Below are 26,383 nucleotides of genomic sequence, written 5' to 3'. Positions count from 1 at the left end.
CCCATCCCCAAGATGTCTCATGCATATGCAAATATTCCAAAATTTGAAAAAATCCAAAATCCAAAACACTTCTGTTCCCAAGCATTTTGGATAAGGGATTCTCAACCTCTACCTGGGTCAGTGAGGGTTTGATGGGGAGAGAAGAAGGTATTTTTTCCCTAAAATTACCAGAAATTGCATTGGCTAATTTAACAAGGAATTTAAGTTGATCAAAATCAAGATTAAAAGATCTGTCTTTAAGCATGCTTTTTCCTCTTGCACTTTTGGTTATAATTCAAACAGATTAGTGAGCCTCCTGTGAGGCTCAGGGGTCAAAATCCAGAAAAATCATTCTTGGGTGGTGTTTTTTTTAATTATGCGCACACAAATACTTGAATGGTTATGTCCTTTTTCCAGAGGAGGAAGGAAGGAAAGCTGAACAATGGTTCATCAAAGTTATATCCTTTACATCCTGAAGCTCTTAAGAAATAAATGTTTTAGTTTAATAAACAGTAGAACAGCCATCAGCAAGGAAACCCAAGCTTCATTTGGTAAACACCACTTCTTTCACTGCCCCCCAAAACAAGACTTAAGTACATTTAGGGGGACAACAAGGCAGAGCTCAAAGTAGGACCTTGACCCTGAGAACAAGGGGGCTGCATGGGGCAGACACAGCTGAGTCCTGGCCTTTGCATCTGGCCCTGCAAGACCTGTGCACCCCTTGGGCACAGCCCATTCCCTGCAGCCCTGGCTGCACCCTTTGTCCCTCAGGGGCTGCCACACAGAGCCAAACCAGAGCCCGGAGGAGGCCAGGCTGCTCTCCCCAGCTGTGTAGCAGCTAACTGAAAGATCTCTAGAGGCAGCCGCTTTCCCAGTTACAGACTGAGATTGACTGGCCTTGCCCTCGAACTATTTTTTATGGAGATTTGGCAAAGCTGGTGTTGCTAGTCAGTTGGGCTCCTTGGAAGGAGTCACTGGGCCTGACTGTCCTCTGTAAGCCTGTGTGGTTGTGTTGTTACAGAAACGTCTCCACCTGTGAGGTGTCCTCCTCTCAGGCCATCAGCTCCCCTCAGCGATCCAAACGCGTCAAGGAGAACACACCTCCCCGCTGTGCCATGGTGCACAGCAGCCCGGCCGGCGGCACTGCTGTCACCTGTGGATGGGGCGACGTGGCCTCCAGCACCACCAGGGAGCGGCAGCGGCAGACAATTGTCATTCCCGACACCCCCAGCCCTACGGTCAGCGTCATCACCATCAGTAGTGACACGGATGAGGAGGAGGAACAGAAACACGCCCCCACCAGGTGAGGCAGTGCCACCCTAGGCTTCCAGGAAGGAGCCAAAAGGGCTTGTGTTGTGTGTGGATCTGGCCATTTTCCATCGTCAAATATAATGACCCCTCTCTTCTGACCCCTACATTTTGGTTTTGCCATGTCCTGGAGTCCTAAAGTTATTTCAAGAGATGTCAAACAGATTTTTCATAATTGTCCAAAACCAAAGTGATGTGAATCCCTTTGGTCTTACAAAATAGTTATAGGTCCCATATATTTGGGTAACTTGAGCCCATAAAAATTAGGCATGCAATGCCAGTGTATTTTACTCCCACAAGCTTAAAAATCTCTGCCTCAGGCTATTGAATTTATTCCCAGTCAGTCAAGATATTTCTCTAACATCGCCTTGGCTCACTCAGAATTCGAAGTAATTGTCCAATTAATCAGAAATTTCCCTGTGTCTGATTAACCCAATCTTTCAAAACTGCCAGTTGGCTCTTCACCCAGAGAGCATTACTGTTTATTCCAAAGTAGTAATAATTCATTTTACTCTTTGTGTGCTTCCTGGGGAGAAGAAAGAAATATTTATTATATTTGCAAGACTATTAACCCTGACGCCAGAGCCTTTTTCTACACTTCCCAGCCAGATTTCAACAAAATGTGGTTTTTACTTGGGCTACTCAGCTCAAGTGGCACAGCCTGATGAACTCCCCCAGAATAGTCAGTCCCCTGGCCAGCTGCACCTCCAGGGGCCTTGGGACCTCATAGAGCCCAAAGTCTCACCACCCCACCCTGCTGGCTCCTTTGTGTTGGGACCAAGAGACAGGGAAGGGGGCCTGGCATTCCCAAGCCCATCGCTGCCAGTCAGCACCCAGCCTACCCCTGGGGGTGAAGGTTAGCATTACAATGTGGCGTGAATTACTAAGTCCTGATTGGATACAATGTAACTAATTAGTAATCACAAATCTTTTTGATTAGATAATGAACTATCACACTTGAAATCATTACAAAATGTACAGGTAGCTTGATTAAAACATTCTCACTCTGGCTATTCCTGCATGGGGCATCCCCTTTCCAACTTTACAAGTCCAGTGGTCTGGGTTTTCCCAGGTTAGGGCCAGTGTATGTCTCATTCAAGTGTCCTCTCTTCCCATTGGATGGCTCAGCCTGATCTTCAGTGCATTTCGGAGAACATCATAGTGGAGCACTTCTGGTTGTAGCAGGTGCCAGGTACCAGAGCGGACATGGGGTCGCAGAGTCCAGGTGCAGCTCTTCACACGTTTGCAGGCTGGCGTTGTTTTACTCCCCATCTGCCTATTCAAGGACTGGCCTCAGTTTCCTTTTTGATGACAGCCCAAGTTGAGTCAATGGTCTGTCCTCCCCAGTGCCTCATCCCCACCCCCACCCCCAGGAATACTGTGGGCTCAGTGTTCCCTTGGCTCAGTGGTTCCTTCACAAAGAGAAAGGCTCTTCCCAGCCCCAAAGCGGAGCCTGGCCTGGAGCAGCCTGTCCACACGTTTGTAGCTGCACAACCTTGCACAGCTCTTTGCCACAACTGGGAAAGAGCAAAAGCCATTGAAAATCAACTAGGTTGGGACATCATGTTTGAAGTCTGAGACTTGAGTTGACACAGACTCTCAACCTGTGGCTCAGGGGAGAACTGAGTGGTGTGTCCGTGGATGGGAGCATGAATGAGCCATGTCCACCAGTCAGACAGCTGGCAGGGCCGAGAGCCAAAGCACACAGCTGCTCCACACAGTCCCAAAGGGCCCCAGGAAGAAAAGGAAGAACTGAGACGCTGGGCAGCTGGTGAGCACTTTGATGGAAACAACTCAAAGAGACCTGGAAGAGGGCAGGTGTGCTAGTGAGGGGCAGTCTCAGATGGGCAGTGGGCCGCTGGGTACCATGGCGCCATGCAAGGAAGAGTGGTGGGGACTGCCTGCCTGCCAGGGCCGTGGAAATGTGCCAGAGACTGTAGGCCAAATGGGGGAAGCTGTGGACTGAGACCAGGGAGTAATCTGAAGGGTTTCAGCTGTCCACATTCGTGACAGCGAGCTCACAGAATAAGGTACGATAATATTTTTGGAGAAATCAAATGACTCTTGCCTTAGAAAATGTTTTAGGACACAAGCAGATAAAGAAAGCATATTCTAATCTGAGTAGGATAAAACAGAAACCAGTAGCTGCTTTATTTATAGAAAAACCACTGTGTAATTATGATCACATTATTGTGACTGCATTTTAGAATAAGGAAAAAATGGGAGGAAATATTACTCGTTTTTGGAAATCAGAATTATCATAAAATTTAACACAGTAAATATTTATTGGCCCCACTAGTGTAGGACCTTATGCTGGGAACTGCAGGTGTTACATAAATAAGGCAGACAGTCTCTGTCCTCATGAGGTTTGCAGGGTAATAAGCAAGATGAAACACACACAAATCATTATAACGCAAACAGGTATCAGTTCCATACAAACTAGCAAAGTACTATGGGGATTCTAAGGGAGAATATCTTAAGGAAATAGCAGGGGAGAGGGGATTTTTTAAGGTCAGAGGTCTGCTGGGCAGCTGCAGACAAACCACAGAACAGGCGAGATTGCAGATTCCAGCGAGGCGATTGATGGGGCAAAGAGGAGCAAGAAGAGCTCAGTGGGGAACATTTTCCAGGAGGAGGCGGAGGCAAGCGGGAAAGGGATTTGAAGAGGGAGAAGGGGTTATTGAGGGGTCTCCCCTTAGATGGGGGTGGTCAGCTTTGTGGAGAGATAGAGGGGCTCAAGGAAAAGCATCGATCTTGGAAAACAAGAATGTGCCCCCAAGTACAGCCAAACAGGGGCCCCATAGCCCCTCTGCAGGTGGAGAGCTCCCTCCTTCACCCTGATCATCCTGTCCCCAAACCTGATTTCTCCCAGCACCTTGATTCTGGTCTTCTGTGTTCCCGACCTCATTTCCTATTTGCTACTCACCCCAATTCTAGCATTTCTGATTCCCAGCCCTATAAATTTGCCTGAAATGCTGGTTAATTCCTCTAACGTGGCTCAGCCTCAGCTCAGCAGCCAGAGTCAGGGGGCCGGTGATGCTCACAGCAGTGGCAGTGCCTCTCCCCTCAGAGTGTCTTTTACAGCCAGTGTGAGACATACAGTGTGAACCCACCTTTTTAGATATAATTGATGTTGTCACCAAATCTCCCGGACCAGATGATATTGCCTAGAATTTTTAAGAGAATGCCAAGGCAAAAATCATTATTTCTGACCCCAAATCTGTGGCACTGTTAGTTGCCAGAGCAGGTGGCTAGCCAGCAGCTCCCACCCGGAAGGAGAAATCGGCACCTGGCAGAGGCAGACTGAGAGCCTGAGCTGCAGGGGAGGGTCTTGTAGCAAACGTTCACCAGGTGTCTTCACCTGTGCTGTCTCCTTCATCGTTCGATGGAGTATACAGGGCCGGTGTCTCTATTCCCATTGAATAGATGAGGAAACCGAAGCCCAGGAAAGGTAAGTAACTCACCAAATTGATGAAAGTTCTGAGCAGCAGAATGGAGACTCAGAGGCCATGCCACTGAAGAAATGGCAAACTTAATCACTGGCCAGAGCGACTCATTTCAGTCGTCAGTTCAACAAATATAAATTCTGTCCTGCCACCTTTTGCAAGCACCACTGTGCCCGTGTGGCACCCACTGTGTACAGGGCACCATGCCAGGGCCGTAGGGAGCCCCCACCGGGAACCAGGCATTCGTCAGGGTGCCAGGGCTGTGGCAGTGAGAGGGGCACAGTCAGTTCTTTCCATTCTCTGAGATTTTTACAAGTGGGGAGGCCAAGGAAGAGCCAGTGGACTCCTTTTTTTCAATGAACCACTGCTGGACTAGGGAACTCTTTGGTCATGGCTAAAGACAGAAAAGAAGCTATATAGCAAACATTTTTCTGGGCACCCCAGGATTAAGTAGTAGAACTGGTCTCATTTTAAATATTTATAGATGATTTTGATTAGAGAAACATTTAACCGTCTAAACCTGCTGAACAAGCCATCTTTTCTCCCCTGGAATCTCCTCGGATGTCTCCTTATCCAGACCCCCTGCTAACCTTGCCTTGTCCCAGGATGATCTTTAGAGGGAAGAGCATAGAACCTTCCGTCAGGAGAGTAATTTTTAAAGTGTGTAACCAAAGTGGCTCGTTTCAGTTGATCAGCTAGAAATTTTGTGCAGTCTCCCTTATTCATTCGTATGTTCGTTCACTCAGTTGCCTGGATATTTCTGGTAGGTGGGTTGTTTACTTAGGTCACCTGGCACCGCCACATTCTGCATTTCCCTTCGCGTGTGTAAGCAGCTGCTCAAAAAGTATTTCAGCCAGTGTTACCAGAAAATGTAAACTTCAAGAAAACTGATTCCTAAATATCACTCAGTATTTTAGATATAAAAACAGTTACTTAAGTTACTTTTAACATGTTTATATAAAAAATATTCGGCCCAAAATGTTCTCCTTTATACTAAGTTGAAAATATAAAGAAATCATTCTCGGTAAAGGGTGGTCAGGAAGCTGATAAACTGCTGCTCAAAACATTTTGGCCTGAAAAATTAAGGTCCTTTACCAGAGAGGAGAAGCACACACACACACACACACACACACACACGTTTGTTATTGCGTGGGTGAAAAACCCGAAGTAGAATGAGTTTCCATTTCCTGCAACCTGGCAGCGCTTCACTCCTGCTGCTTATTCCCCGAGACGCTGCGTACAGCCACTCACCAGGCGTGGGATTCAAGCTTGAGTGAGGAGCAGAGGAACCAGACACACAGGACCACTTGCTGCAACTTTGCTATTTCTCGGTTTTACGTACAACACACCCCAACAGTGGAAAGACATTTCTGTCATGCGACTCATCTCTCGAGATGGAAGGATGTCTGTCCAGCTGACTTCACTGCACCCTCTTTACGTGGCTCTGCTCAGGACACTCCGGCGGGTTGAGCAGAGTGGCTCACGGGCTGCATTTGGAAGAAGAGACCCTCCATCCCACAGTCCCCAGCTGTGCATCCTAGCACCTGAGCATATTATGGAGCCATCACTATCATGCTCCAACTTCCTGGTGGGGTCCTTGCCTTCAGAGGGAGGGGAGGGGAGAGCCCCAGAGAGGGTTGGGTGCCACAGGGTAGCGGGTGCTCAATGGGTGGACCGAGGGGATTAGGAGAGGCGGGCCAAGCTTTTGGGCTGATCAGGGGGAGAAAGGTTGGGCCGTGGGAGAAAGGCAAGGAGAACAAACCCCTCCCTCCGCCGCATCTCATGGGGCGAGGACTGGGGACTACTCCTGGCTCCTCCTGGGCCCGTTTCTGATTTGTACGTGACTAGAAAGTGGTCGTGTCAAAAGTGACGCTAATGATGACATATGTGTGTGTATACACACACACATAGAAACATACACATAGATATAAATATGCAAATAATATAATTTGAATGGGATGTGTGTGCATATTAAAATGATTTTTTCTTCACTAACGACTTTAAGTTGGGAGCTACAAGGAAAGAGCACATTGGCTTGGAGGCATTGGCTCTTTTCCTGTCCTCACGGGAAGGGCTGGCAGCCCCGTGTTTCTGGTCTGGGGGGCGTGGGAACAGCGCAGTGAACAGCACATGCCCCCGAGAAGGTGGCCTGGCCAGCAGGAGGCCAGGAGGCCTTCCGTGAGAGCCACCCGTGCCCCATGTTTAGAGAAGACCGCTGCCACCGAGGATGGCCCTGGAGGAAGCAGGAGGAGGAGTTTCTGTTAGTTTACACCCACGGTGCTTGCTGGGTACCTCGCTGGTGTGCAGCACAGTGACCAGGGCTGCGGGCTCTGGGTTCAAGTGCTGACTCTACGAGCCACGTGACCTTGGGCAAGCAAGTAACCCACGCTCTCCATATCTGAAATTCATTGTCTTTAAAATGAAAGGAATCATATTCTTTACCACATAGTCTTGCCATGACGATTGAAGGAGCTAACATAGATAAAGCACTCTGAACAGTAGTCAGTTTGCATCCAGTAAATGTTACCTGTATTTAGTAATCAGTGTCATAAAACATACAGCAGCGATTATGAAATCAGAGGAATGAAAGAAGTCATGGAAAGTTCGTTGGAGGAGATGAGTTTTGACTCTGGTCTTAAAGAATGAAATTGACTCAGATTAGCAAATAGAAATCAGAAGCACATGCCAGGCTGGTGCAGTGGCTCATGTCCGTCATCCCAGCACTTTGGGAGGCCCAGGTGGGAGGATCACTTGAGGCCAGGAGCTGGAGAGCAAAATTTAAAAAAAAACTAGCTTGGTGTGGTGGCTCGTGCCTGTAGCTTGTCCCAGCTCTTCAGGAGGCTGAGGCAAGAGGGTCACTTGAGCTTGAGAGTTTGGGTTGCAGTGAGCTATGATTGTGCCATTGCACTCTAGCTTGGGTGACAGCAAGATCCCGTCTCTATTTAAGAAAAGAAACACATTCCAGACAGTACCCTACAGGGAAGGGGTCACAGGTTCATAGCTGATCCTCCAGCAGCGTTTTCTCCACTGGGGCTGATTGCTTTACTTCTTAGCTCCTTATTTCTTTTCATCATTTAAAAATGATGAAAATCGTCTATTGCCATGACAACACAATGCAGTTGTGAACTCTGACTGCTTTGTTCCTTATTCAGAAGTGATGTTCGTTCCATCAAGGCCGTTTCAGCAAATATTTCTCATTCTACTATCACTCTCTCTCACTTGCATTAACCGACTCATAATGGATTGATAAGCCGTCAATAACAATTAGAGGCAATAGCGGAATGAATCCCAGTAGTATCAATACACATGGGCCTGAAGAATCCACAGTAGTCATCTCAAATGTGTGCTCGTTTTTAAAGTGACTCATTTAACAGCTTCCCATTAGTTCTGTAATCTGCATAGTGTATTCAGGTAGAGCGCAGAGCTTTCTAACAATGGAAGGGGTTAGAAACAACTATCAAATTAATTCATCTTTTCCAGACCTGTCACACACAAATCCAGAAAGGTAGGTGAATCAGCATTAATCAGTGAGTACGTATTGCTCACTTGGCGTAGGGACTTCCCAGCGACAGCAAAGAGACGGCCCCCATGGAGAGTCTATAGAGGTTTTACCCCACACTCCGTGGCGGATGACAAGACGCTGACATGCAGGATTTCTCAAGCTCTGTGGTGGGAAGGCTCACGAGCTGTTGGGAATCCATCCAGGAAGGGTCCTAACTTCTCATAGGTCATCTTGGCCAAGCTGTCAGCTCTTACAAGAAAGCATCCCACAGTGACAAGAAACTCACTGATTCTTGACATGGCCCATGTATCCAGTTGTTCCATAGTTCTGGTTGTTAGAAAATTCTTATTCATATCGAGCTGAAGCTTCTCTGCAATTTCCAAATTTGAAGGAAGATTTCCAAATATGCTCAGTTGAACTTTATTAGAGGACAGATTAGAGTTTGGCCAAAATTAGTGTGTACATTTTTGTGTTTTTTAAACGTGCTTATTTTCTAAACTACTCAGAGCCTAAGGAAGGTACAGTTGGCAAGAATGGGCCAGATCTGAGTTTATAGATGAGGTATATCCACTCACTAAAGGGCTCTCTTTCCTTTCCAAATTAGGAGTAGAGCGAATCCTATTTGAAATGTTGTTAGTAGTCTTTCAGAGATCCTCACAGTGGAACTTCAATGCCATAAGTGATCTTTCCCAGTGGGTTTCAGAGCGGGTTGGAGCTGGGGGGGGAACGTTACAGGTTATCTCAGCCACGCCAGGGAAGGGATGGCAGAGCCAGGACTACAACACCAGCTCCCAGGGCATGTTTGAGAGCCAGCCTCTGCCTTCACGTGGGGTTCCCCACCCACAGAATGCGCACCTGCAGCAGAACATGTCTGCGTCTTGTGAGATGACCAGAGACATGTCCCTTAATCCCGTGAAGGGCAGGACAGCGCCATCTCCCTGTGTCCCCAGGAGCTACATGGAGTCACGGCCTCCCAGCCCTGCCCCCGCCCTGGGAGCATTTGGAAACGAGCAGGGTGGGAGGGGTCCCTGTAGTAACATCCTATTACACAACAGACTGCACCAGGCCTCTCGCTTCCCCTTCCTCGCCCCACCCAGCACAGAAAACAGCGTGTCTCCGTCTGGTTAATGCAGCTTGCTTCCTTGCTGTCCTCGTTCCTCGGCTTGCCGCGTCCTACTGCTCTCGGATGCCTTCTCCCAACTTTCTGGCTTTTCCTGAGCCTCGCCTTGTAGTTCTTGGGCTGGATCTCAGCGTCCCTTCCCTCCCCTCCCAGGTGCCGCTCCTGAGCCCTGCTGTTGCCACCAGGAAGCTCCAGAGTGCCCAGACTCTGGGTCACATGTGCTTTTTTGTCTCTGAATGAGCCTCTGGGCTTTCTTAAATTGAGATATAATTCATTCACTCTTGAATGTGTATAATTTAGTGGTTTGTAGTATATTATGTTGATTTTTTAGAATTATAGTAAAATATATATATAACATTAAACTTGCCATTTCAGCCATTCTTAAATGTAGAATTCAGTCACATTAATTATATTTAAAATGTTATATAACCATCACCATTATGTACTTTCAAAACTTTGCCATCACCCCAACCAAAAACTGTACCCATTAATCAGAAATGAATTCCCCATTCCTCTCTCCCCCCAGCCCCAGCCCCTGGTAACCTCTAATCTACTTTCTGTCTAAATGAATTTGCCTATTCTAGATACTTCACATGTGGAATCATACAACATTTGTCCTTTTGTGTCTGGTTTATTTAATGTTTTCAAGGTTCATCCGTGCTATAGCCTGTGTCAGAACTTCATTGGTTTTTATGGCTGAACAGTATTCCGCTGCGTGGACATACCACGTTTGGTTTAGCCACTCATCTGTCGAGGGGCACTCAGTTGTTGCCACCCTTTGGCTATTGTGAGTGGTGCTGCAGTGAGCACCGGCACACACGAGTCTGTGTGAGTCCCTGCTGGCCTTTGCCTACATACTTGGGAATGGAATTGCCGGGTCCTGTAATAACTCTGTGTTTAGCTTTTTCAGGAACAAGCATATGGACTTTTGCATTTAAACTGTCCTAAGTGGGAAGTGTAGGTCTTTATTAATTAAAATTTATTTTATCTAAGTTAGTGTGAAGAGGCATAAATATATGCAACCAATTCATTCCTCACCCTCTCCAGTTCTTAACAATTATCATCTGTACAACTCATCTGACAGTTAATCACAGAAGAATTTGTGACATCCATTATTCTCTTTAACTGGTTATTTTAAAGCTTTTACTGTTTAACTTGTCATGTTTTTATACAGTCACCCACTGAGATTTTAATCTCCTCAAGGGCAGAGACACATATTTCTTTGTACAAGTATTCCCTGTAAGCACCTAGCATGGATCTCGAAAGATATCTAACTATTGAGTTTTCATTTTCTTTCATTTCAGTCTTCCGGTTTATTCATACACAAGAAAAAAAGAAACTTTACCAGCAAGTCCTTAACCTGATAGAATCCTTTTTGCTTAGATAAGTTTTTTGCAAACCTGTTTTCCCATGTTAAACAAGGTATCACAACTTACTATAAACTTACAACAGTAATAGCAGCTAACTTCTGTGGAATACTTATCATGTGTTGTGCACCATTCGAAGCAGTTTCCATGTATTTTCTCACTTAGTTCACAGAACAAGTGTATGGTGGGTATGATTATTGCTCACCTTTTACTGATGAGGCCAACAAATCACCCAGAGGTTGAATAGCTTTGCCCAAGGCTCTACCACTAACACATGCTGAAGTTAGACATCCAGCTACAGGGCCCCTGTTCTTACCCACAGATGCAGTTAGGGAGCCTTCTACCCCGAACCAGAGAGGACAGTGTCCAGCCACTGGAAGAATTATCCAGCCCAGGTGTCAGTAGTGCTAGGCATCAGGGAACAAACCCAGGGCCTCCCGGGCCCCTCCGGCCCTCTGTAGGTTAGCAGCCCTGCCCTGTCCTTCCAACGCCTGGCTGCTGTGGGGCTCTGCCAGTTTGCACACTTCTCTGCTGGTCAAACTCCAGAGCCTGGAGTGTCAGGGATCCATCTTGGGAAGCGCCTGGTCTGGCTATATGGCCTTGACACCCAGGGGGTGGCTGTGACTCCATCAGGCACTATAAATACCAGCTGCCTCTCTTTCCAGTTAGTTGAAAATTGACCAGCTTGCTTAGGCAATTGTTATTTCTTAAAAATAAATGATCAATATACAGAAATAGATGAACATCCATTTTTAAAGCCTTATTCAATAAGTAATAAATTCCACATCCATCATCCCACCAGCCTCTCACCGAGCTTGGAGGCAGACAGAATTGCTTCCCCAAGTAACCACAGTAACATAAATATCTCTGGAAAAAATGTGCTGGCCAAGAGCCAATCGAAGCCAATTCCTCCCTATCTATCGTATGAAGTTCCAGATGCAAGATGAAGACGAGGAGTTCAGAGCGACCCCTGGTAGCATCAGCGAGGCAGGAGCCTTTCCACAGGGCCCCCATGCAACGCCGTCTCCTCCTCCACCCCTGGCCGGGGTGCTGGGGAAGTTGAGGAGGGAACTCCAGAGGTCCCGGGTGGCCGGTACCCAGTTGTCCCGCAGAGCACCCTCAGGGCGACGAGGCGCAGAGGTGCCCCATCTGGCTCAGGCTGCTCTTCCTCGGCATGTGGTCACTCTGCTGTGTGCGTCATCCTCCTCGAAGCCCCGCTTTTGTCCGTCCCTCACTCTGCATCCTGTTCCTTGTCGTCCATTCCCTCCTGCTTAAGCTTTGTGGACCTCACAGGCCCCAAGCCTAGGTCTGTGACATTTGCCTCCCAGCACGGTGGTTCTCCCACACCGACCCGCAGGTTGCCGGGTTCTTGCTGGTTCTCTCTGCCTGCTCAGATGTCCCATTCGGGTGGCCACACAGCTCCAGGCTACAGTGCCTCCTCCGAGGCTCTGCTGAGCTCTGCTGCACAGGGGAGAGCCCAGGCCTGCCCAGAAGCTTCTCCTCAGTTTCCAGAAGCACCCGTGGGCCCAGTGCCAGCCCTTCCCTCATGTCTTCACTTGTCCCCCTGTGTGCCCAGCTTCCCTCTGAGGACAAGGGAAAACGACGTCATATTCCTCCCCTGTCCCTGCTCCGGGCATAGTGAGCCCCATCTCCTGAAGTGCTGGTTTGGTGTCTCCCCTGCAGCCTCCTCACAGTTCTGACATCTCCCTTTACGTTTTCAGCACTGTCTCCAAGCAAAGAAAAAACGTCATCAGCTGTGTCACGGTCCACGACTCTCCCTACTCCGACTCCTCCAGCAACACCAGCCCCTACTCTGTGCAGCAGCGCGCCGGGCACAGCAACGCCCACACCTTGGACACCAAGGGGAGCCTGGAGAGTCACTGCACTGGGAACCCCCGAACGATCATCGTGCCACCCCTGAAAACCCAGGCCAGCGAAGTATTGGTGGAATGTGACAGCCTGGTGCCAGGTAATTTGGGGCCAGGGCAAGCTGGCAACCTCTCTCTGGAGACTGGTTTTTCTGTTTTCTGCTGCTATAAAATGCTGTTGTGTGAGAGCTAGTAAAATAGAGAGTCCAGTCATTGCAGATGATCCTTGCTAAGGATTTGGTTCAAGTAGCCAAGGTAGGGTTCTCCTTAGTATCACACTATAGAAGCAGCACCTTCCCTTTGTATTTCTGTAATGAATACCCTGCTGCCTTTGCAATGGCTCTGCTTCCGACTAAACGGCTAAATATAAAAGCTGCGCAGTCCTTATCCAGTGGTCTGGAAGGATACCTGGTTTGGGGAGTTCCTGGCTGACATCTGGCATCACGCCCTGCCAGGAAGCCCTGGTGGCAGGTGGGCGTCCTGTGTGGGAAGAGCCTTCTCTGAGTCTTGCTCGGTGAGGGTGAATTAGGCTCCTCTGCACTGCTGGGAGGAGAGATCAGAGCCGAGTGCATTTCTCCTCTCACACGCTGCTTTATTAAAAGGACTTCTACCATCCCATGAAAGCTGGTCCTGAAAATTGAACCCTAGAATAAAGGCTGAGAACTTAACCTTTTGAATGAGGTTAGCTCACCCTAGATTTGTTAGCATCTATTCAGTGTTTCCCTTGTTCACACTCACAGTGAAAGAATTTGGGGACTAAACCAAAGAAATCTGCATGTTCTGCTTTTCTGCCATGAACCGTCCCCCAGCCCCAAGCCAGTCAGCACCTTCACGATGACACCATTTAGAAGGGAAGGGATGCAAACTGCCAGGAAGGCTTTGTTTAGATGTGAGAAGCTGTAATTCCTCGGGAGGGCCTGGGGTTGCCATAGAAAACCGGGGCATCTTCCCAGGGTGGTCACCCCGTGTAAGGCCCGGTGGGTGTAGGCCATGCATGTGCGGTCACCGAGGGTGAAGAGTGGGATTCAGGATGGGGTCTTTAGGAACTTTTCCAGCCCAGTGCCACGGGCCTGCCTGCCGAGTACAGGTCAGTGTCCTAGGGTGCTGTCCCTAAAGCTCACAACAGAGCCCGGGACAGGGCCCCTTTTGCACCCAGACGCTCTGCCTGAAGGGGAAGTGGAAACAGCTGCAAGCTTCCTACTCCCGGAGCGTCCTCGTCCTGACCCAGGGTGGTGCAGTGGCCCAGGTGGGATCGCACCTCCCGGCGTTTGTGTCACAAGTTCTCTTTCCCTGACTCTGTAGTTACTCCAGCTACCTTTCCTCTGAAGAAATGTCCCTTCAATGCAGCCTTCTCAGCACCCTGCTAATGCTGCTCCATTTTCTTTTTTTTTTTTTTTTTTTTTTTTTTTTTTTGTTGAGACAGAGTCTCACTTTGTTGCCCAGGCTAGAGTGAGTGCCGTGGCATCAGCTTAGCTCACAGCAACCTCAGACTCCTCGGCTTAAGCGATCCTACTGCCTCAGCCTCCCGAGTAGCTGGGACTACAGGCATGCTCCACCATGCCCGGCTAATTTTTTCTATATAGATTTTTAGTTGTCCATATAATGTCTTTCTATTTTTAGTAGAGACGGGGTCTCGCTCAGGCTGGTCTCGAACTCCTGACCTTGAGCGATCCACCCGCCTCGGCCTCCCAGAGTGCTAGGATTACAGGCGTGAGCCACCGCGCCCGGCCATGCTGCTCCATTTTCAAATCCTCTGGTCCCCAGGAGGGCTGTCACTGTCCAGACGAGGCAGGCTCCAAGTGGCTTTGACTTCAGAGTCCGAGCTCTGTGGGCCAAGGGGTCATGGTGCCTCGGCGTCCCGGCGGAAATAAACATAGGGCCACTGAGCTACCGCATGAGAGACACATACAGGCAGCTTGAACCCCACACCGCGAACGCTCTCGAAAGAAGGAAGGAGGCCTTACCTTCAGGAAAGACGGACCCGTGGCAGTGCCAGACGCCAGGGTGGGTGTTCTGGTTGACAGGGGCCAGGCTGGACTTACTGCTAGTTTCTGGTGACCTGGAGCCAGAAAACCAGGCTGGAGTCCCCAAAATGAGGCACCCCTGTGAGGAAAAGAAAATGAGGCAGGCCCTTCCACAATGCCGTGAGGACATCTCTCTCCAAAAACTCCTCCTCTACCCAAGCAAATGTCTTGGTGGAAACCCCAGCAGGAGGCAACATTCTCTACTGGTAACCAATGAGCTCTATGAGCCAAACAGATTCCTTAGAGAGTGGCCCATGTTCTTTTCTGCTCAGATATAGATATCTGTTAAATAATTGCTTAAAACTGTATCCAGCACACATTTTTAAGTTTAAATATTTTATTTGCAAAGGATATAATTCCTGTCGTGTATTGTATCATTATTTAAGTTCTTTAAATATGTTTGCAAAAATCTCGAAGCTGCAGGTGGAACTCATTCAGTACACAAGACAGGCTGCCTCTGGCCTAATGTGCAAGGCCAAGGTCACTCCTCTGTTGCCTGGCACCTGCCCTTCCCCAGCCAGTGGTCTCAACACTAATATGTGCCTCTGGGAAAAATCATTCCAGGCTTGAAAAAATCAGGAAAGCAGCCTTGTTCAGCTCCCTGGTGCCAGGTGACTTGCGTAGGCTGAGGCACAGGCCCGTCGCAGCTACCCCAGCTGGAGCCCCCAGAGCGCCGGAGAGCTCAGGTCAGGCTGAGTGAGTGCTGCTTGAAGAACAGTCCGTTTTCTCACGGCATTTCCCCCTCCTGTGGCTCTCAGCGCAGGAAGGACCTTGAGGGTTTCTCCCGTGGCCTTCTCAAGTCTCTTGGGTTAGTTAAGGTTCCTTTGGAAAGCAGCAGAGTGAACTCTGCACTGGCTTAAGACAAAGAATTTGTTGGAAGCATGCAGGGTTGAGGAAAAGTTCAACAACTTAGTCCAGGCAGGGCAGGAGCCAGAACTCCTGGGACGTGAGCCGAGGGAGGCCCACTGCCTGCCCTGGAGCTGCCTTCACCCCGACTCAGGGCCAGCGACACCCAGGCTCCCAATCCCCCGTTTCCAGGAGACCAGAATTGATTGTTCTAGCTTGGGGCGACACCTGCTCCTTTAGCATCAGCTTTAGCCAGGAGACGGTGTTCAAGGATAACGACACCAACACAGCTAACATAGCATTATTAACCTGCTAAGTGCTTACATACCAGTTACCCAATGCTTAAGTGCCAGACCTGAGCATTCTACATATGTTAACTCATTTCATCCTCACGACAGCCCTACATGTAGCTACCATGGTTTTCCCAGTTTTACAGGCTATGAGACGGAGAAGGGGTAACCAGCCTACCAAGGCACGTGGCCAGGCCTCCCAGGAGCCTGGCTCCTGAGCTTTTCTGTGCCCTAAGCACTCCCATCACCCTGCAGACAGGGCCATGTGGGGCCACCCTGTGAACAAAGGGCTGCTCCTGGGACAGGGGATCCCTGAGAGTAGCTGGGTAAGGCATGACCAGAAAATCCTAGAATGTTTCCTCTCAGCTCCAAAATATATATTAGGAGGTTGACCTTCAGCATTAGCCCTTAGGTCATCTCTGCAGGAGGAGTTACTGCTTTCATCTCTTGGCCCCTCCAGGACCCCTGGCTTATTCAGGGCCCTCCCGCTCCAGCAGCATCACCAGCTCTGCCCCAGTGCTCGTCCCCGGTCCCTGTGGTGACCACAGCAGACAGAACCCCAGGCTCTATCACACCTGTTCCATCTAAGACTGACTGGCCTCGGCACTTTGCAGACTCACCCTGTAGACCCTCCAGCTCAGTGTTTCTTCCTCACGTGTAACTAGCACGAAATGCCCAGGAAGTTGGAATAGGAGCAGAGAGGTGACACGCACAGCTGGGGCCCAGACAGCAAGAGCAATTTGCGATCTGCTGCAGAGCAGGAAGGAGTTGGATGCCAACACAGTAGCCCTGTGGCTGAGGGAGGGAGAGAAACGGAACTTCTGCAGAGAGCCAACATTTACTTTCTATTTTTTGTCCTATGTTGGATCTACAAAAACTCCTCCCTGCCCCAGGTTTTGGGGAGCCTTTGAGAGTCTTACCAGGGATGGCTTGGGCACAGTGGGGCTCTCAGGGCCCTGATGCCTAAATGCAATTCTGCTCCACCAGGGCCAAGCTGGCTCTGGACTGTCCTGGGAGACTCGCTAAGAATGCCGATTCCCAGGCACCTGCCTGCGGGATTCTGATCCAGAGTGTGGTGGGAGGGGCTCCAGGTGCCGATGCACAGTCTGCTCTGGGGACCTCTGATTAGCACCCACTGCTTCCCTCTTCAGTGGGGTAGCTCTCCTGTTACTCAGGACAGGGGATGCCATTGGTTTTGGGGGGCAAGGAGGCTCCCCTCCACCTTAAGTATGTGCCACAATCTCCCGTCCTCAGGTTTCCGGTTTTCCTTTGCCCTTCTTGCAAGGCTGAGACCTCTTCATCGACAATTAATCAGCATTCTCTCTTGGCCGGCCCCAGCCTTAGGCGTCTCCTCTCTGACTTTGATTTTGTCACCTGGGATTTGTAATAGAATTGATCCAACCCAATTCAATCAAGGGCCTGGCCCTTATGGTGTGTGGTTCATTAATATTTAGCACCCTCTGCCCCAAGAATGACCAGATTCACCACTTTTACACTAACTACCACAGGATACCTAGTTGAGACGGCGTTAGGCTTTTGTTTTTGCCTAAGGTGCCCAGGCCCCAGCATAAATGTTCTGAGCAGCGTGAGACATAGACCTGTCTTTGGACAACTTGAGAAACGTTCTTGCTGCTTATCCCTGAATGTCAGACACTTTACATGATTCTTCTCTTGAACACCCCTACTTTGGGCAACTTTCTCAAATACGGACAGCTTTAGAGTTGGGGAGTCTGCGAGGGACAGCACATTTTGGCGGATGACTGGATCGCCTGTGCCAAAGGTCTTTCTCACATTGACTGTCAGTTACTTCGTCTCTCCTCTCCTAGACCTTCCTTGTACTTTTCAGTGTCACCAGACAGGAATTCTGGAGTCCAGCAAGGTTTGCAGAAACTATAAATCACAGAAATATACCTGTCCTCCATAGAAAGTCAAGGTCATGAAAGAATTTCAGTCATATTCCAGAAACTTAATGAAGAAAAACAAATCACTGAATGCAAGGTACAATGCATAAAGTCCTCAAATAAGCAAAAGACAATGAAAATGAGGTCATTCATTACCTTTCTCTCTTAAAATATGCCCTCTCTTCTCCTGGGCAAAGCCTTCCTCAGTCTTAGTCTAAGAGTCGGCCTTGCCTTTGTTTGTGCACATACCTCACACCAACAGGGACTGGTTTCCCAGGGAAGCCGCCAGCCGCCAGCCCAGCCCCAAGCTCGTGTTCATTTCCTGGTCTGCCCTGCCCTGCTGGTCTTGGAGGGGGACCATCTGCCTGTCTTTCCACCTGGAAGACATTTTCTAATCCATTAACCCTCCTCTTTTCTTTAGTTTCTAAGGAACAGAAGCAATACTTACTGTAACTATGGTTTCTAACTATATGGCACAAACAACACAGTCTGCAGGCTGTGTTGTCATAGCCTTCGCTTAGTGACCCCACTTTTTCTGCCCCATTGGTATGCAAGCAAGAGCAGGTGTCTGGGACCTTCTCTCTCCCATGCTTTCCTAGGCTACTGTGCCGTTTTGCATCTAAGAAACCCAGTATCCTCTTAGTCTGGGTCTGCCTGTTGCTTTTGCTGTTGTTGTTCCTGTGTTTTGTGTTCCGTGTGTATCAATGCTATGGGTGTGTTGAGTGGGACACCTCCCCCGGAGAAGATGAGGTGCAAGGACATCGGGGGCTAGCCAAGCATCTCTTCTTTCATCAAGGGGGGGTGGTCCTGCCTGCAGGACTCCACCAGACCAGGGTGGGGCAGATGGCCTCACCTAGCAGTGGGCCTCCCTGCACCAGCCTGCCGAACTCTTGGACTCTTGTCCCCCCACCCCCAGTCCTGTTCGAGCAGCCTCCCTGGACCTAGCCTGTTGCTGACTGTCAGCGTTGTCACCTGGTGTGCCCTCTGGCCTTACCCGCTCATCTGCATGGTCTGATGCCTCCTCCCTAGTCACACTCTCAGCCTTCACTCTGCGTCCCAGCGTGGCATGTAGTCACACAGCAAGAGCTGAAAAAGTATCTGTTGGATGAGTTAAAACAGCTGGGCTCTGAAGAGCCTCCTTTGTCTACCTCTGGCCAGGTGTCAGGGGAACCATCCTACTTGCAGTATGACCTGCCTCGCTCACAGAGCCACCGGCCACTCACAACGTGACCGGCTGGCAGTGTCATCCCCAGGAGCTTGTTAGAAAAGCAGATGCTCACCCCAGAGCTGCTGGGCCAGGATCTGCATTTCATGAGATGCGGGAATTAAACTTTGCAAAGCCCTGATGGAGCCACCTGCTGGCCATGCGGGTGCCACCAGAGGGTCACCACATTTTTCCACTCTTCAGCCTCCTTGCCAGCAACATGGAAACAGTCACTGTGTTTGGCCATGTTCGGCTCACAAAGCCATTCCCTGGATGAATTAGGCTCATCCTGCCTAGGGTCAGGGGACTAGACCAAGTGACTCCTAAGGGGTTATTTTAGCTTCTGGTTGTTCATTAGGAGGATCACTTGAAGCCAGGAATTCATGACCAGCCGGGGCAGCATAGCCAGACCTGGGCTCAACAAAATTTTTTTAAAAAAATTAACCTGGGGGCCGGGCGCGGTGGCTCACGCCTGTAATCCTAGCACTCTGGGAGGCCGAGGTGGGCGGATCGTTTGAGCTCAGGAGTTCGAGACCAGCCTGAGCAAGAGCGAGACCCCACCTCTACTAAAAATAGAAAGAAATTATATGGACAGCTAAAAATATTTATAGAAAAAAATTAGCCGGGCATGGTGGCGCATGCCTGTAGTCCCAGCTACTCGGGAGGCTGAGACAGGAGGATCCCTTGAGCTCAGGAGTTTGAGGTTGCTGTGAGCTAGGCTGACGCCACGGCACTCACTCTAGCCTGGGCAACAGAGTGAGACTCTGTCTCAAAAAAAAAAAAAAAAAAAAAAAAAAAATTAACCTGTTGTGGTGGGGTACATCTGTCATCCTAGCTGCTTGGGAGGCAGAGGCAGGAGGATCACTTAAACACAGGAATTCAAGGTTACAGTAAGCTATGATCATGCCACGTACTCCAGCCTGGGTGACAGAGTAAGACCTTGTCTCTAAAAAAAAAAGTTTATTTGGGTCACAGTTCCAGAGGCTGGAAGTCCCAAGAGCATGGTGGCACCAGCCTCTGGCATCTGGAGAGGGCCTTCACGCTGCATCTTCCCAGGGCAGAAGGTGGAAGGGCAGGAGAGTGTGAGAGCAAAGGGGTTGAGCTTGTTTTTATAACTAAGCCACTCTCAGGATAACTCGCCCACTCCCTCGATAATGACATCGATCACTCTCGAGGGCAGAGCCCTCATGACCTAATCACCTCTTACGGGGGCCGCCCCCCACCACTGCTGCACTGGGTGGATTACGTTCCCAACACATGAACTTTGGGGGACACGTTCAAACCATGGCACATCCCTCCCACTCATTTTCCAGGTGTGGAAGTAACACTTCCCTCGAGGACCCGCGTGAGGCGGGGCCTAGGCTGTTGGCTCACTGTGCCTCTAGCTTTTTTGTTTTCCTTTGTTTCAGCCCCTCATCTGTGGCCCTGTCCACCCTCCCAACCAGGGGAACAAGCCGGAGCCCAGTTGCCAGTCCAGAGTCGAGGCCGACGCCTCCCTGGCTCTAGGGGAGGCAAAGCTGCCTTGCGACTTGGGGGCTTGGGAGCGTGTTCCTTCCTGGAAGACCACTGTTCTCCTGGCGTCTTCTGGGCAGCTGCGGCCCTGCACTGACCTGTGACCCTTTCCCCCTCCCCCTGCAGTCAACACCAGTCACCACTCGTCCTCCTACAAGTCCAAGTCCTCCAGCAACGTGACCTCCACCAGCGGTCATTCTTCAGGGAGCTCGTCTGGAGCTATCGCCTACCGGCAGCAGCGGCCGGGCCCCCACTTCCAGCAGCAGCAGCCGCTCAATCTCAGCCAGGTAGACTCCCGTCCCCTTCCTGAGAGGGTCACTGGCGGACGGACCCTCACCCTCCTCACAGGGCTGCAGTCCTGCCTGCTGATGGCAGGAAGTGCCCTCAGTGACCTCTGGTGGCTTCTTTCTAGTCGCCCTTGGGGAAGTTGGTTTCACTGGTTCACAGAGAGCTGGCCCAAAGCAAAGTGACTTGTCTAATGTTACAGAGCCCTTGGTGACGTAGTGCCAGGGTTAAAAATAGGGTGGCCCACATAGCGCTGTTTCAACCCAGCAAAGGGTAAAGCACTGTGCCCCGGCCTAGTCGGCCTGGGGCTCATTGCAGGGAGGGAGACCACACACAGAGACCCCCCCAGCCAGGGGACAGCGCTGTCCCCAGAGTCGGGGGAAGCTGGTGGGGTAGAGGTGAAATTTAAGTGAAGCAGCGTTTCCGGGGAGCAGAGCAGGGCTGCGTGAAAAGGGTCAGCGTCAGCTCTGGATCGCAGAGTGGATGTGGGGTCCTGTCTCCTCACAAACTTTGAGGTGAGGTCAAGGGGGAGCTCGTGTTCAGACCCCCTCGTCTGCAGCACTGCGCCCAGGCTGTGCCCCAAGCCTGTGTCTCTGTGTCAGGGAGACTTAGGCTGTCCCCGCAGGAGGGGGTTCTTTGATGTGGGTTGATGGAATTTCAAACAGCAAGCCAGAAAGAAAGAGGCACCACTCAGAGAGGCGGCCTCCTGACACTTCACAGCCCAGCGTGTCCTTGGGGGAAATGTCTCTGTCAGCTTTGCAGCTGGCTGTAGCAGGACTTTCTCAACACACAAGGGGGGCTCTTGTGTCACTTCTGGTGCCTTCCCTCCTCCCCGTGCCGGCCTAACCCCGCCTCTCTGCGCCTCTCCCTGCAGGCCCAGCAGCACATCACCGCGGACCGCGCCGGGAGCCACCGCCGGCAGCAGGCCTACATCACTCCCACCATGGCTCAGGCCCCGTACTCCTTCCCGCACAACAGCCCCAGCCACGGCACTGTCCACCCCCACCTGGCCGCCGCGCACCTCCCCGCCCAGCCCCACCTCTACACCTACACGGCGCCCGCCGCCCTGGGCTCCACAGGCACCGTGGCCCACCTGGTGGCCTCCCAAGGCTCGGCACGCCACACCGTGCAGCACACTGCCTACCCGGCCAGCATCGTCCACCAGGTCCCCGTGAGCATGGGGCCCCGGGTCCTGCCCTCGCCCACCATCCACCCGAGTCAGTATCCAGCCCAGTTCGCCCACCAGACCTACATCAGCGCCTCGCCAGCCTCCACCGTCTACACTGGATACCCACTGAGCCCCGCCAAGGTCAACCAGTACCCTTACATATAAACACTGGAGGGGGAGGGAGGGGGAGAGCAGGTGGGGAGGAGGGGGAGGCGGGGAGGGCTCCTGGGACGGAGCCGGCTTTTTATACTGAAGACGCCGCACACAAACAATGCAAGCGGGCAGGGGCGGGGGTCCGGGGACAGGGACGACGACGGGACACAAAAAAAACTTGAACCAGGAGGTGGGAGGACTTAGAGCAGAGAAGAGGACATTTTAAAAAGGAAGGGATTAAGGAGGGGGGGGAAATCTATGCTTTTTATTTTAAAAAAGAAAAAGAAAAAAAAAAAGAAAACGTCAGTAAGAAAAAAACACAGCTCATGAGCCCATTCTGCACCCAACTGGAAAGGAGAAGAGGAGAGCGACAGGAAGCTTCCGGAAGTGGGGGGCCCCAGTTTTTGAAAAACTGTATGAACTTTTCAAAGATTATTTTCATATGGCAGCAAGTGACACTGAAGATTTCGCTGTCAGGGACACCTGGTATGAAAATCCAATAGATTTTTAATTAATTGAACATGAGAATTAGGGATTTTTCCAGAACTCTAAAGGGTCAACACCCCTCCAGGATGTCAGGCCGTGGCCTGAGGAGGCTGATATTTGGGGGTTGGTCTGGGGTCGGTGAAGCCCAGTCCTGGCTCATTTGTCAGGAATGACCGGGGTCTCCAGGGGGTGGCCAGGCTGACGGAAACCCCCGGGGGAGGGGCAGATTGTCTTTTTCTGAGCACTCTGGATAAATCCCTAAGCAATGATTCCTCAAATGTCATTAATAACGTGTGTTGCAAACTTTAGTTTTTTCCTTTTCTGAAGATTTATTTTCTCTTTGAATCAACCCCTAGTCACGTAGCATAGCACTAGCGGTTGTCGCGGACACCCTAGTAGAATGTAGCACTCTGCAGCCTCGTTCCTACCTTGTGTTCAACTCCGATGATACCAATAGACTATTCCTCAATGTAATTGCACAAAAAAGCGATATAACATAGGCATGTAACCAATGTGGTGGCCCAGGTGTGTGGGTGTGTGGGTGCGCCGCCTCCCTCCGCCCTCGCCCGCGCGGCCCTCGGCCCGCCACCATGGCTGGCGCAGTCTTGATTCTACATCATTCCCTCCTAGTGCCTTACCGAACGACAGATGCGGTGTGAGGGTTTACTTCCACTGGTACTCCAAGAAGCTGGCTGAGGTTAGTCAGACACAATCTCAGCTCTTCTGTTGTGCTGTTGTAACAGTTTACTCTGGTCTTTCCTTTTTTTTTTTTCTTTTTTTATTTAATTTTACTCTAATGCCCATTGTCTTTCTTAGGCTGTTGGCTAGTGGAAGGATGTCAGGGAAGCTGTCAGGAGCTAGAAGGAGAGAGTCCGTGGATGTCAAGAGAGATGTGGGAGGCAGATACTGGGCAGGTGCATCTGATGGCTTTAGTCAAGTTGTACTTTGGGGACACAGACCCAGAGAGACTCTCTGGCCTCCACCCTTGCCCCACTGTGCCCGCAGCCCTGCCCGTCGGGCCAGCCCTGCCATTTTTGGGACCTCCAGGCCCACCACAGCCTATGTGTGGCCATCTCCCTTCCCAGGCGGCATCCCCCAGGTCCCCCCAGCGAGATTCCGGCATCCTCAGACTCACCCCAGGCTTCACTCTCCCCCAGCTCCCTGGGCTGTGTTTTGCTCTCGTGATTTTGCCAGATCCCGCCCTCTGTAGACAAACACCGCCTCTGTTTGCTCTTGAATTCCTTTCCTCACATTCATTACCCAGGTCTGCTCAAGACACGATTTTGGTTTTGGTTTCCGAGGGGTCTGGTGGGCAGAAGGTCAGAGGCAACGCTACGAGGGCGGCCAGGGCGGTCTCACGCTGCACTTTGGAAAACACTCCTGTGGACAGTTACGTTTCCAAAGAAATCTGCCCTTTGCCTTCTTTGCACCTTTGATACATTCTCGATGTTTTCTCAGGCTTTGAAATTGGGGCAAGGAGTTCTCTCTACTCAGTAAATATCTCTGAAATATGTGAATGTGGATGTAGGGGAACCTGGTCGAGGATGAACTTTTAAAAGGGTGGTTCTAATTGTTTGGTTCTGAGGCTGAGTCCTTACCTGACCCTACAGCCAAGCTTCCAAGGTGCAAAGAGGCCTTTCCTGTTCCGGCAGCCCCTTCCTCATCCTCCCTCCCCATACTCCTCACTCTGCAGCCTCGCGGAAGCGTCTACTGTGAAAGGTGTTTTTGTAGTGGCATCCACCCTACTTCAGTAACGAAGCCGCTACTTAGCTCTTAGCTGTGAACTAACTCTGGAAACTTCCCCACTCCAGTTGTAAATTCTTACTTATCTTAGAAAGAAATAGGTCCCCAAACTGGAAACAGCTTAGTCCGGGCCCTGGGCGAGAAGGAAGGACACCAGGACCTGCTGGGCACATTCGGGCGGTGCTGCCAGCCCCTGCTGGAGGCAGAGTCCCTGGGAGGGCAGCAGAGAGATGCCGTCCTCGGGCGTGATCAATCCCATCTTTATCCGGAGGTGGGGAGGTGCCGTCCGCTCTGAGATAACGGAAAATGGTCGGTTCAGGGAGGGTGAGGGGAGCCGAGCCTTCGGAGGCCACAGGAGCCAGATCCCTCCCGGAGCCGGGCCAGCCTGGAAAGCGAGTCTGTTAACAGACTCTTGGCAGCCAGGTGGCAGCAATATCCCATCAGATCTGCTCTTACCAAGTCACACAGCGTCTCTTCTTGGCTGCAAGTGAGCCTCCTGTTTGCCTTATCGGATAGCACCCTGGACTCCCTGGCACAGTTCCATTCTAGCCCTTTCTAGATCCGATCTCTTAGGGGAAAAGACAACTTAAAACGTTCTTTTTATTTTGAAGAAAATTCTTGTGTCTGCTTACGTTGGAAACTTCTTACTCTTTCACCTGACATTTTTTTTTCCTTTTCTTCTTCCAGATCAGGAATGAAAGTTCCATGCTGCTCATAAAGATAATATTATTGTACTAATTATTTTTGTTATTACCATTGTAATTATGATCATCATCATGTTGATACCGTAGTCAGGGTTTTAAATGCAGAGTTATTCCAAGTATCTTTGTGTTTTCTCTTTAATATTTAAACTTATTTTATTATATCTGTGAGTATATGAGTAGACTGGAGGGACATACAAATGTCCAGTTTTGTCAGGCAAAAAAAAAAAAAGGAAAGACCCAGGAATTAGGAAAATTGTTTCTGTCATCTCTATCCCACCAAGAGCCGTCAGGGAAGATGCACCACAGGACAAAAGTTGGAAGAAGAATCAAAGCCTTTTTCTCATACAGCCCAGATTGGGCTTTTGACAACATGGTCACCGTCAATGTTATCTCTTTCTGGATTCCCAGTGGCCTGGGACGAGATCTGAGGGAACAGCTCCTGGGCTCAGGGAATGCTGAGTCACCGACTGTCCAGCCCTTCGCTGGCTTCTCTCCCACGTCTGCGCTCTCCCATGCTTCTGAAATCGGTCAGCTAGGTCCTGGGCCTGCCTCTGATGTTTAAGCAAAGAAATCCCTGCCTGTGCTCACCCAGCCCCTTTTCCAAACACCCACCCTTTCCCATCAGCGCACCCAGAGCATGGCTTAGATCTTTCAGTGCAGGGACAGTTGCCTCCTCCTGGAAGCCACTGAGTGCGATAGGCTGATGTAAGGGTGACAGGCAGTGGTACCTCCCCCAGGAAATTCAGCCTCACCTCCCCTGCTTCCATTCACTAACCTCACTACCTGCCTGGTTGGCCTGTCCCCCGTGCATCCTCCCCGCACACAGTTCTAGCAAGCCAAAAGCAGGTGGAGGGTTGGGCAGGAGGCCAGAGAAACCCTGAACAAAGTCCAGCAGCTGATCAGATGTTGCAGGCCGTGTCCCCTCTGAAAGCATCGGCCAAGGGAGGGGCACGGGGGCCTGCGGCCATCCTCACTTGGCTCCAGCCGCACCCCTCAGTGTGCTGTGCTGTGTGTGATGTGTGCCCACACACTACCCCCAGCAAGCCCAGAAACTGCCAGGCCCCAGGTGGAGAAAGGGGTGAAAAGGCTGGCTTCGGGGAAAGGAAGTGAGACGGCAGCAGACGTGAGTGCGCTCCCCGCCCTCCCTCTCCTGGCGGCCTCCTCCAGCCCACGCACAGAGCTGGCGCATCAGAAGCCGCAGAGAAGCTCCCTGCAGGAGAGGCCAGCTCCGTGTGTGCTCCTTAGCATGCTTGCCCGAATCTCCCATTGGTCCGCCAGCACCGTGGCGAACAGGATGAATAAAAGGCCACTGTCCCTGGGACCAAGCCGTCCAGCAGAGAGATGCCAACCTAGTCCTTATTTAGGCCACAAATAACCTAGAGCATCACTTAATTGGTTCTATCCTTCCTTCTTGAACAAACATCATTCAGAGTAAGAGGGGACGATTTATAAGGACAGGTCACAGAGAAACGTCTAA

General features: G+C 50.6%; 1 protein-coding gene across 4 annotated transcripts in view; it reads left to right on the top strand.

Moving 5' to 3' along the window:
- HIPK2 (homeodomain interacting protein kinase 2) overlaps positions 1–24,992 on the top strand; it is a 179,061-nt gene extending 154,069 nt beyond the window's left edge. For all 4 annotated transcript variants that reach the window (XM_069462040.1, XM_069462038.1, XM_069462037.1 and 1 more), the window contains exons 12-15: positions 1,001–1,282; positions 12,444–12,691; positions 20,494–20,654; positions 21,527–24,992. In XM_069462040.1, the coding sequence (XP_069318141.1) occupies positions 1,001–1,282; positions 12,444–12,691; positions 20,494–20,654; positions 21,527–21,985 (1,150 nt within the window). In that variant the 3' untranslated portion in view covers positions 21,986–24,992. The remainder of the gene's footprint in view (positions 1–1,000; positions 1,283–12,443; positions 12,692–20,493; positions 20,655–21,526) is intronic.
- The last annotated feature ends 1,391 nt before the right edge of the window (positions 24,993–26,383 follow it).

This window comes from Eulemur rufifrons, chromosome 29 (genome assembly GCF_041146395.1).
Source record: "Eulemur rufifrons isolate Redbay chromosome 29, OSU_ERuf_1, whole genome shotgun sequence".
Classification (NCBI taxonomy): Eukaryota; Metazoa; Chordata; class Mammalia; order Primates; family Lemuridae; genus Eulemur; species Eulemur rufifrons.
Note: the sequence above shows the minus strand (reverse complement) of the source record. Positions and strands in the feature narration are given on the sequence as shown.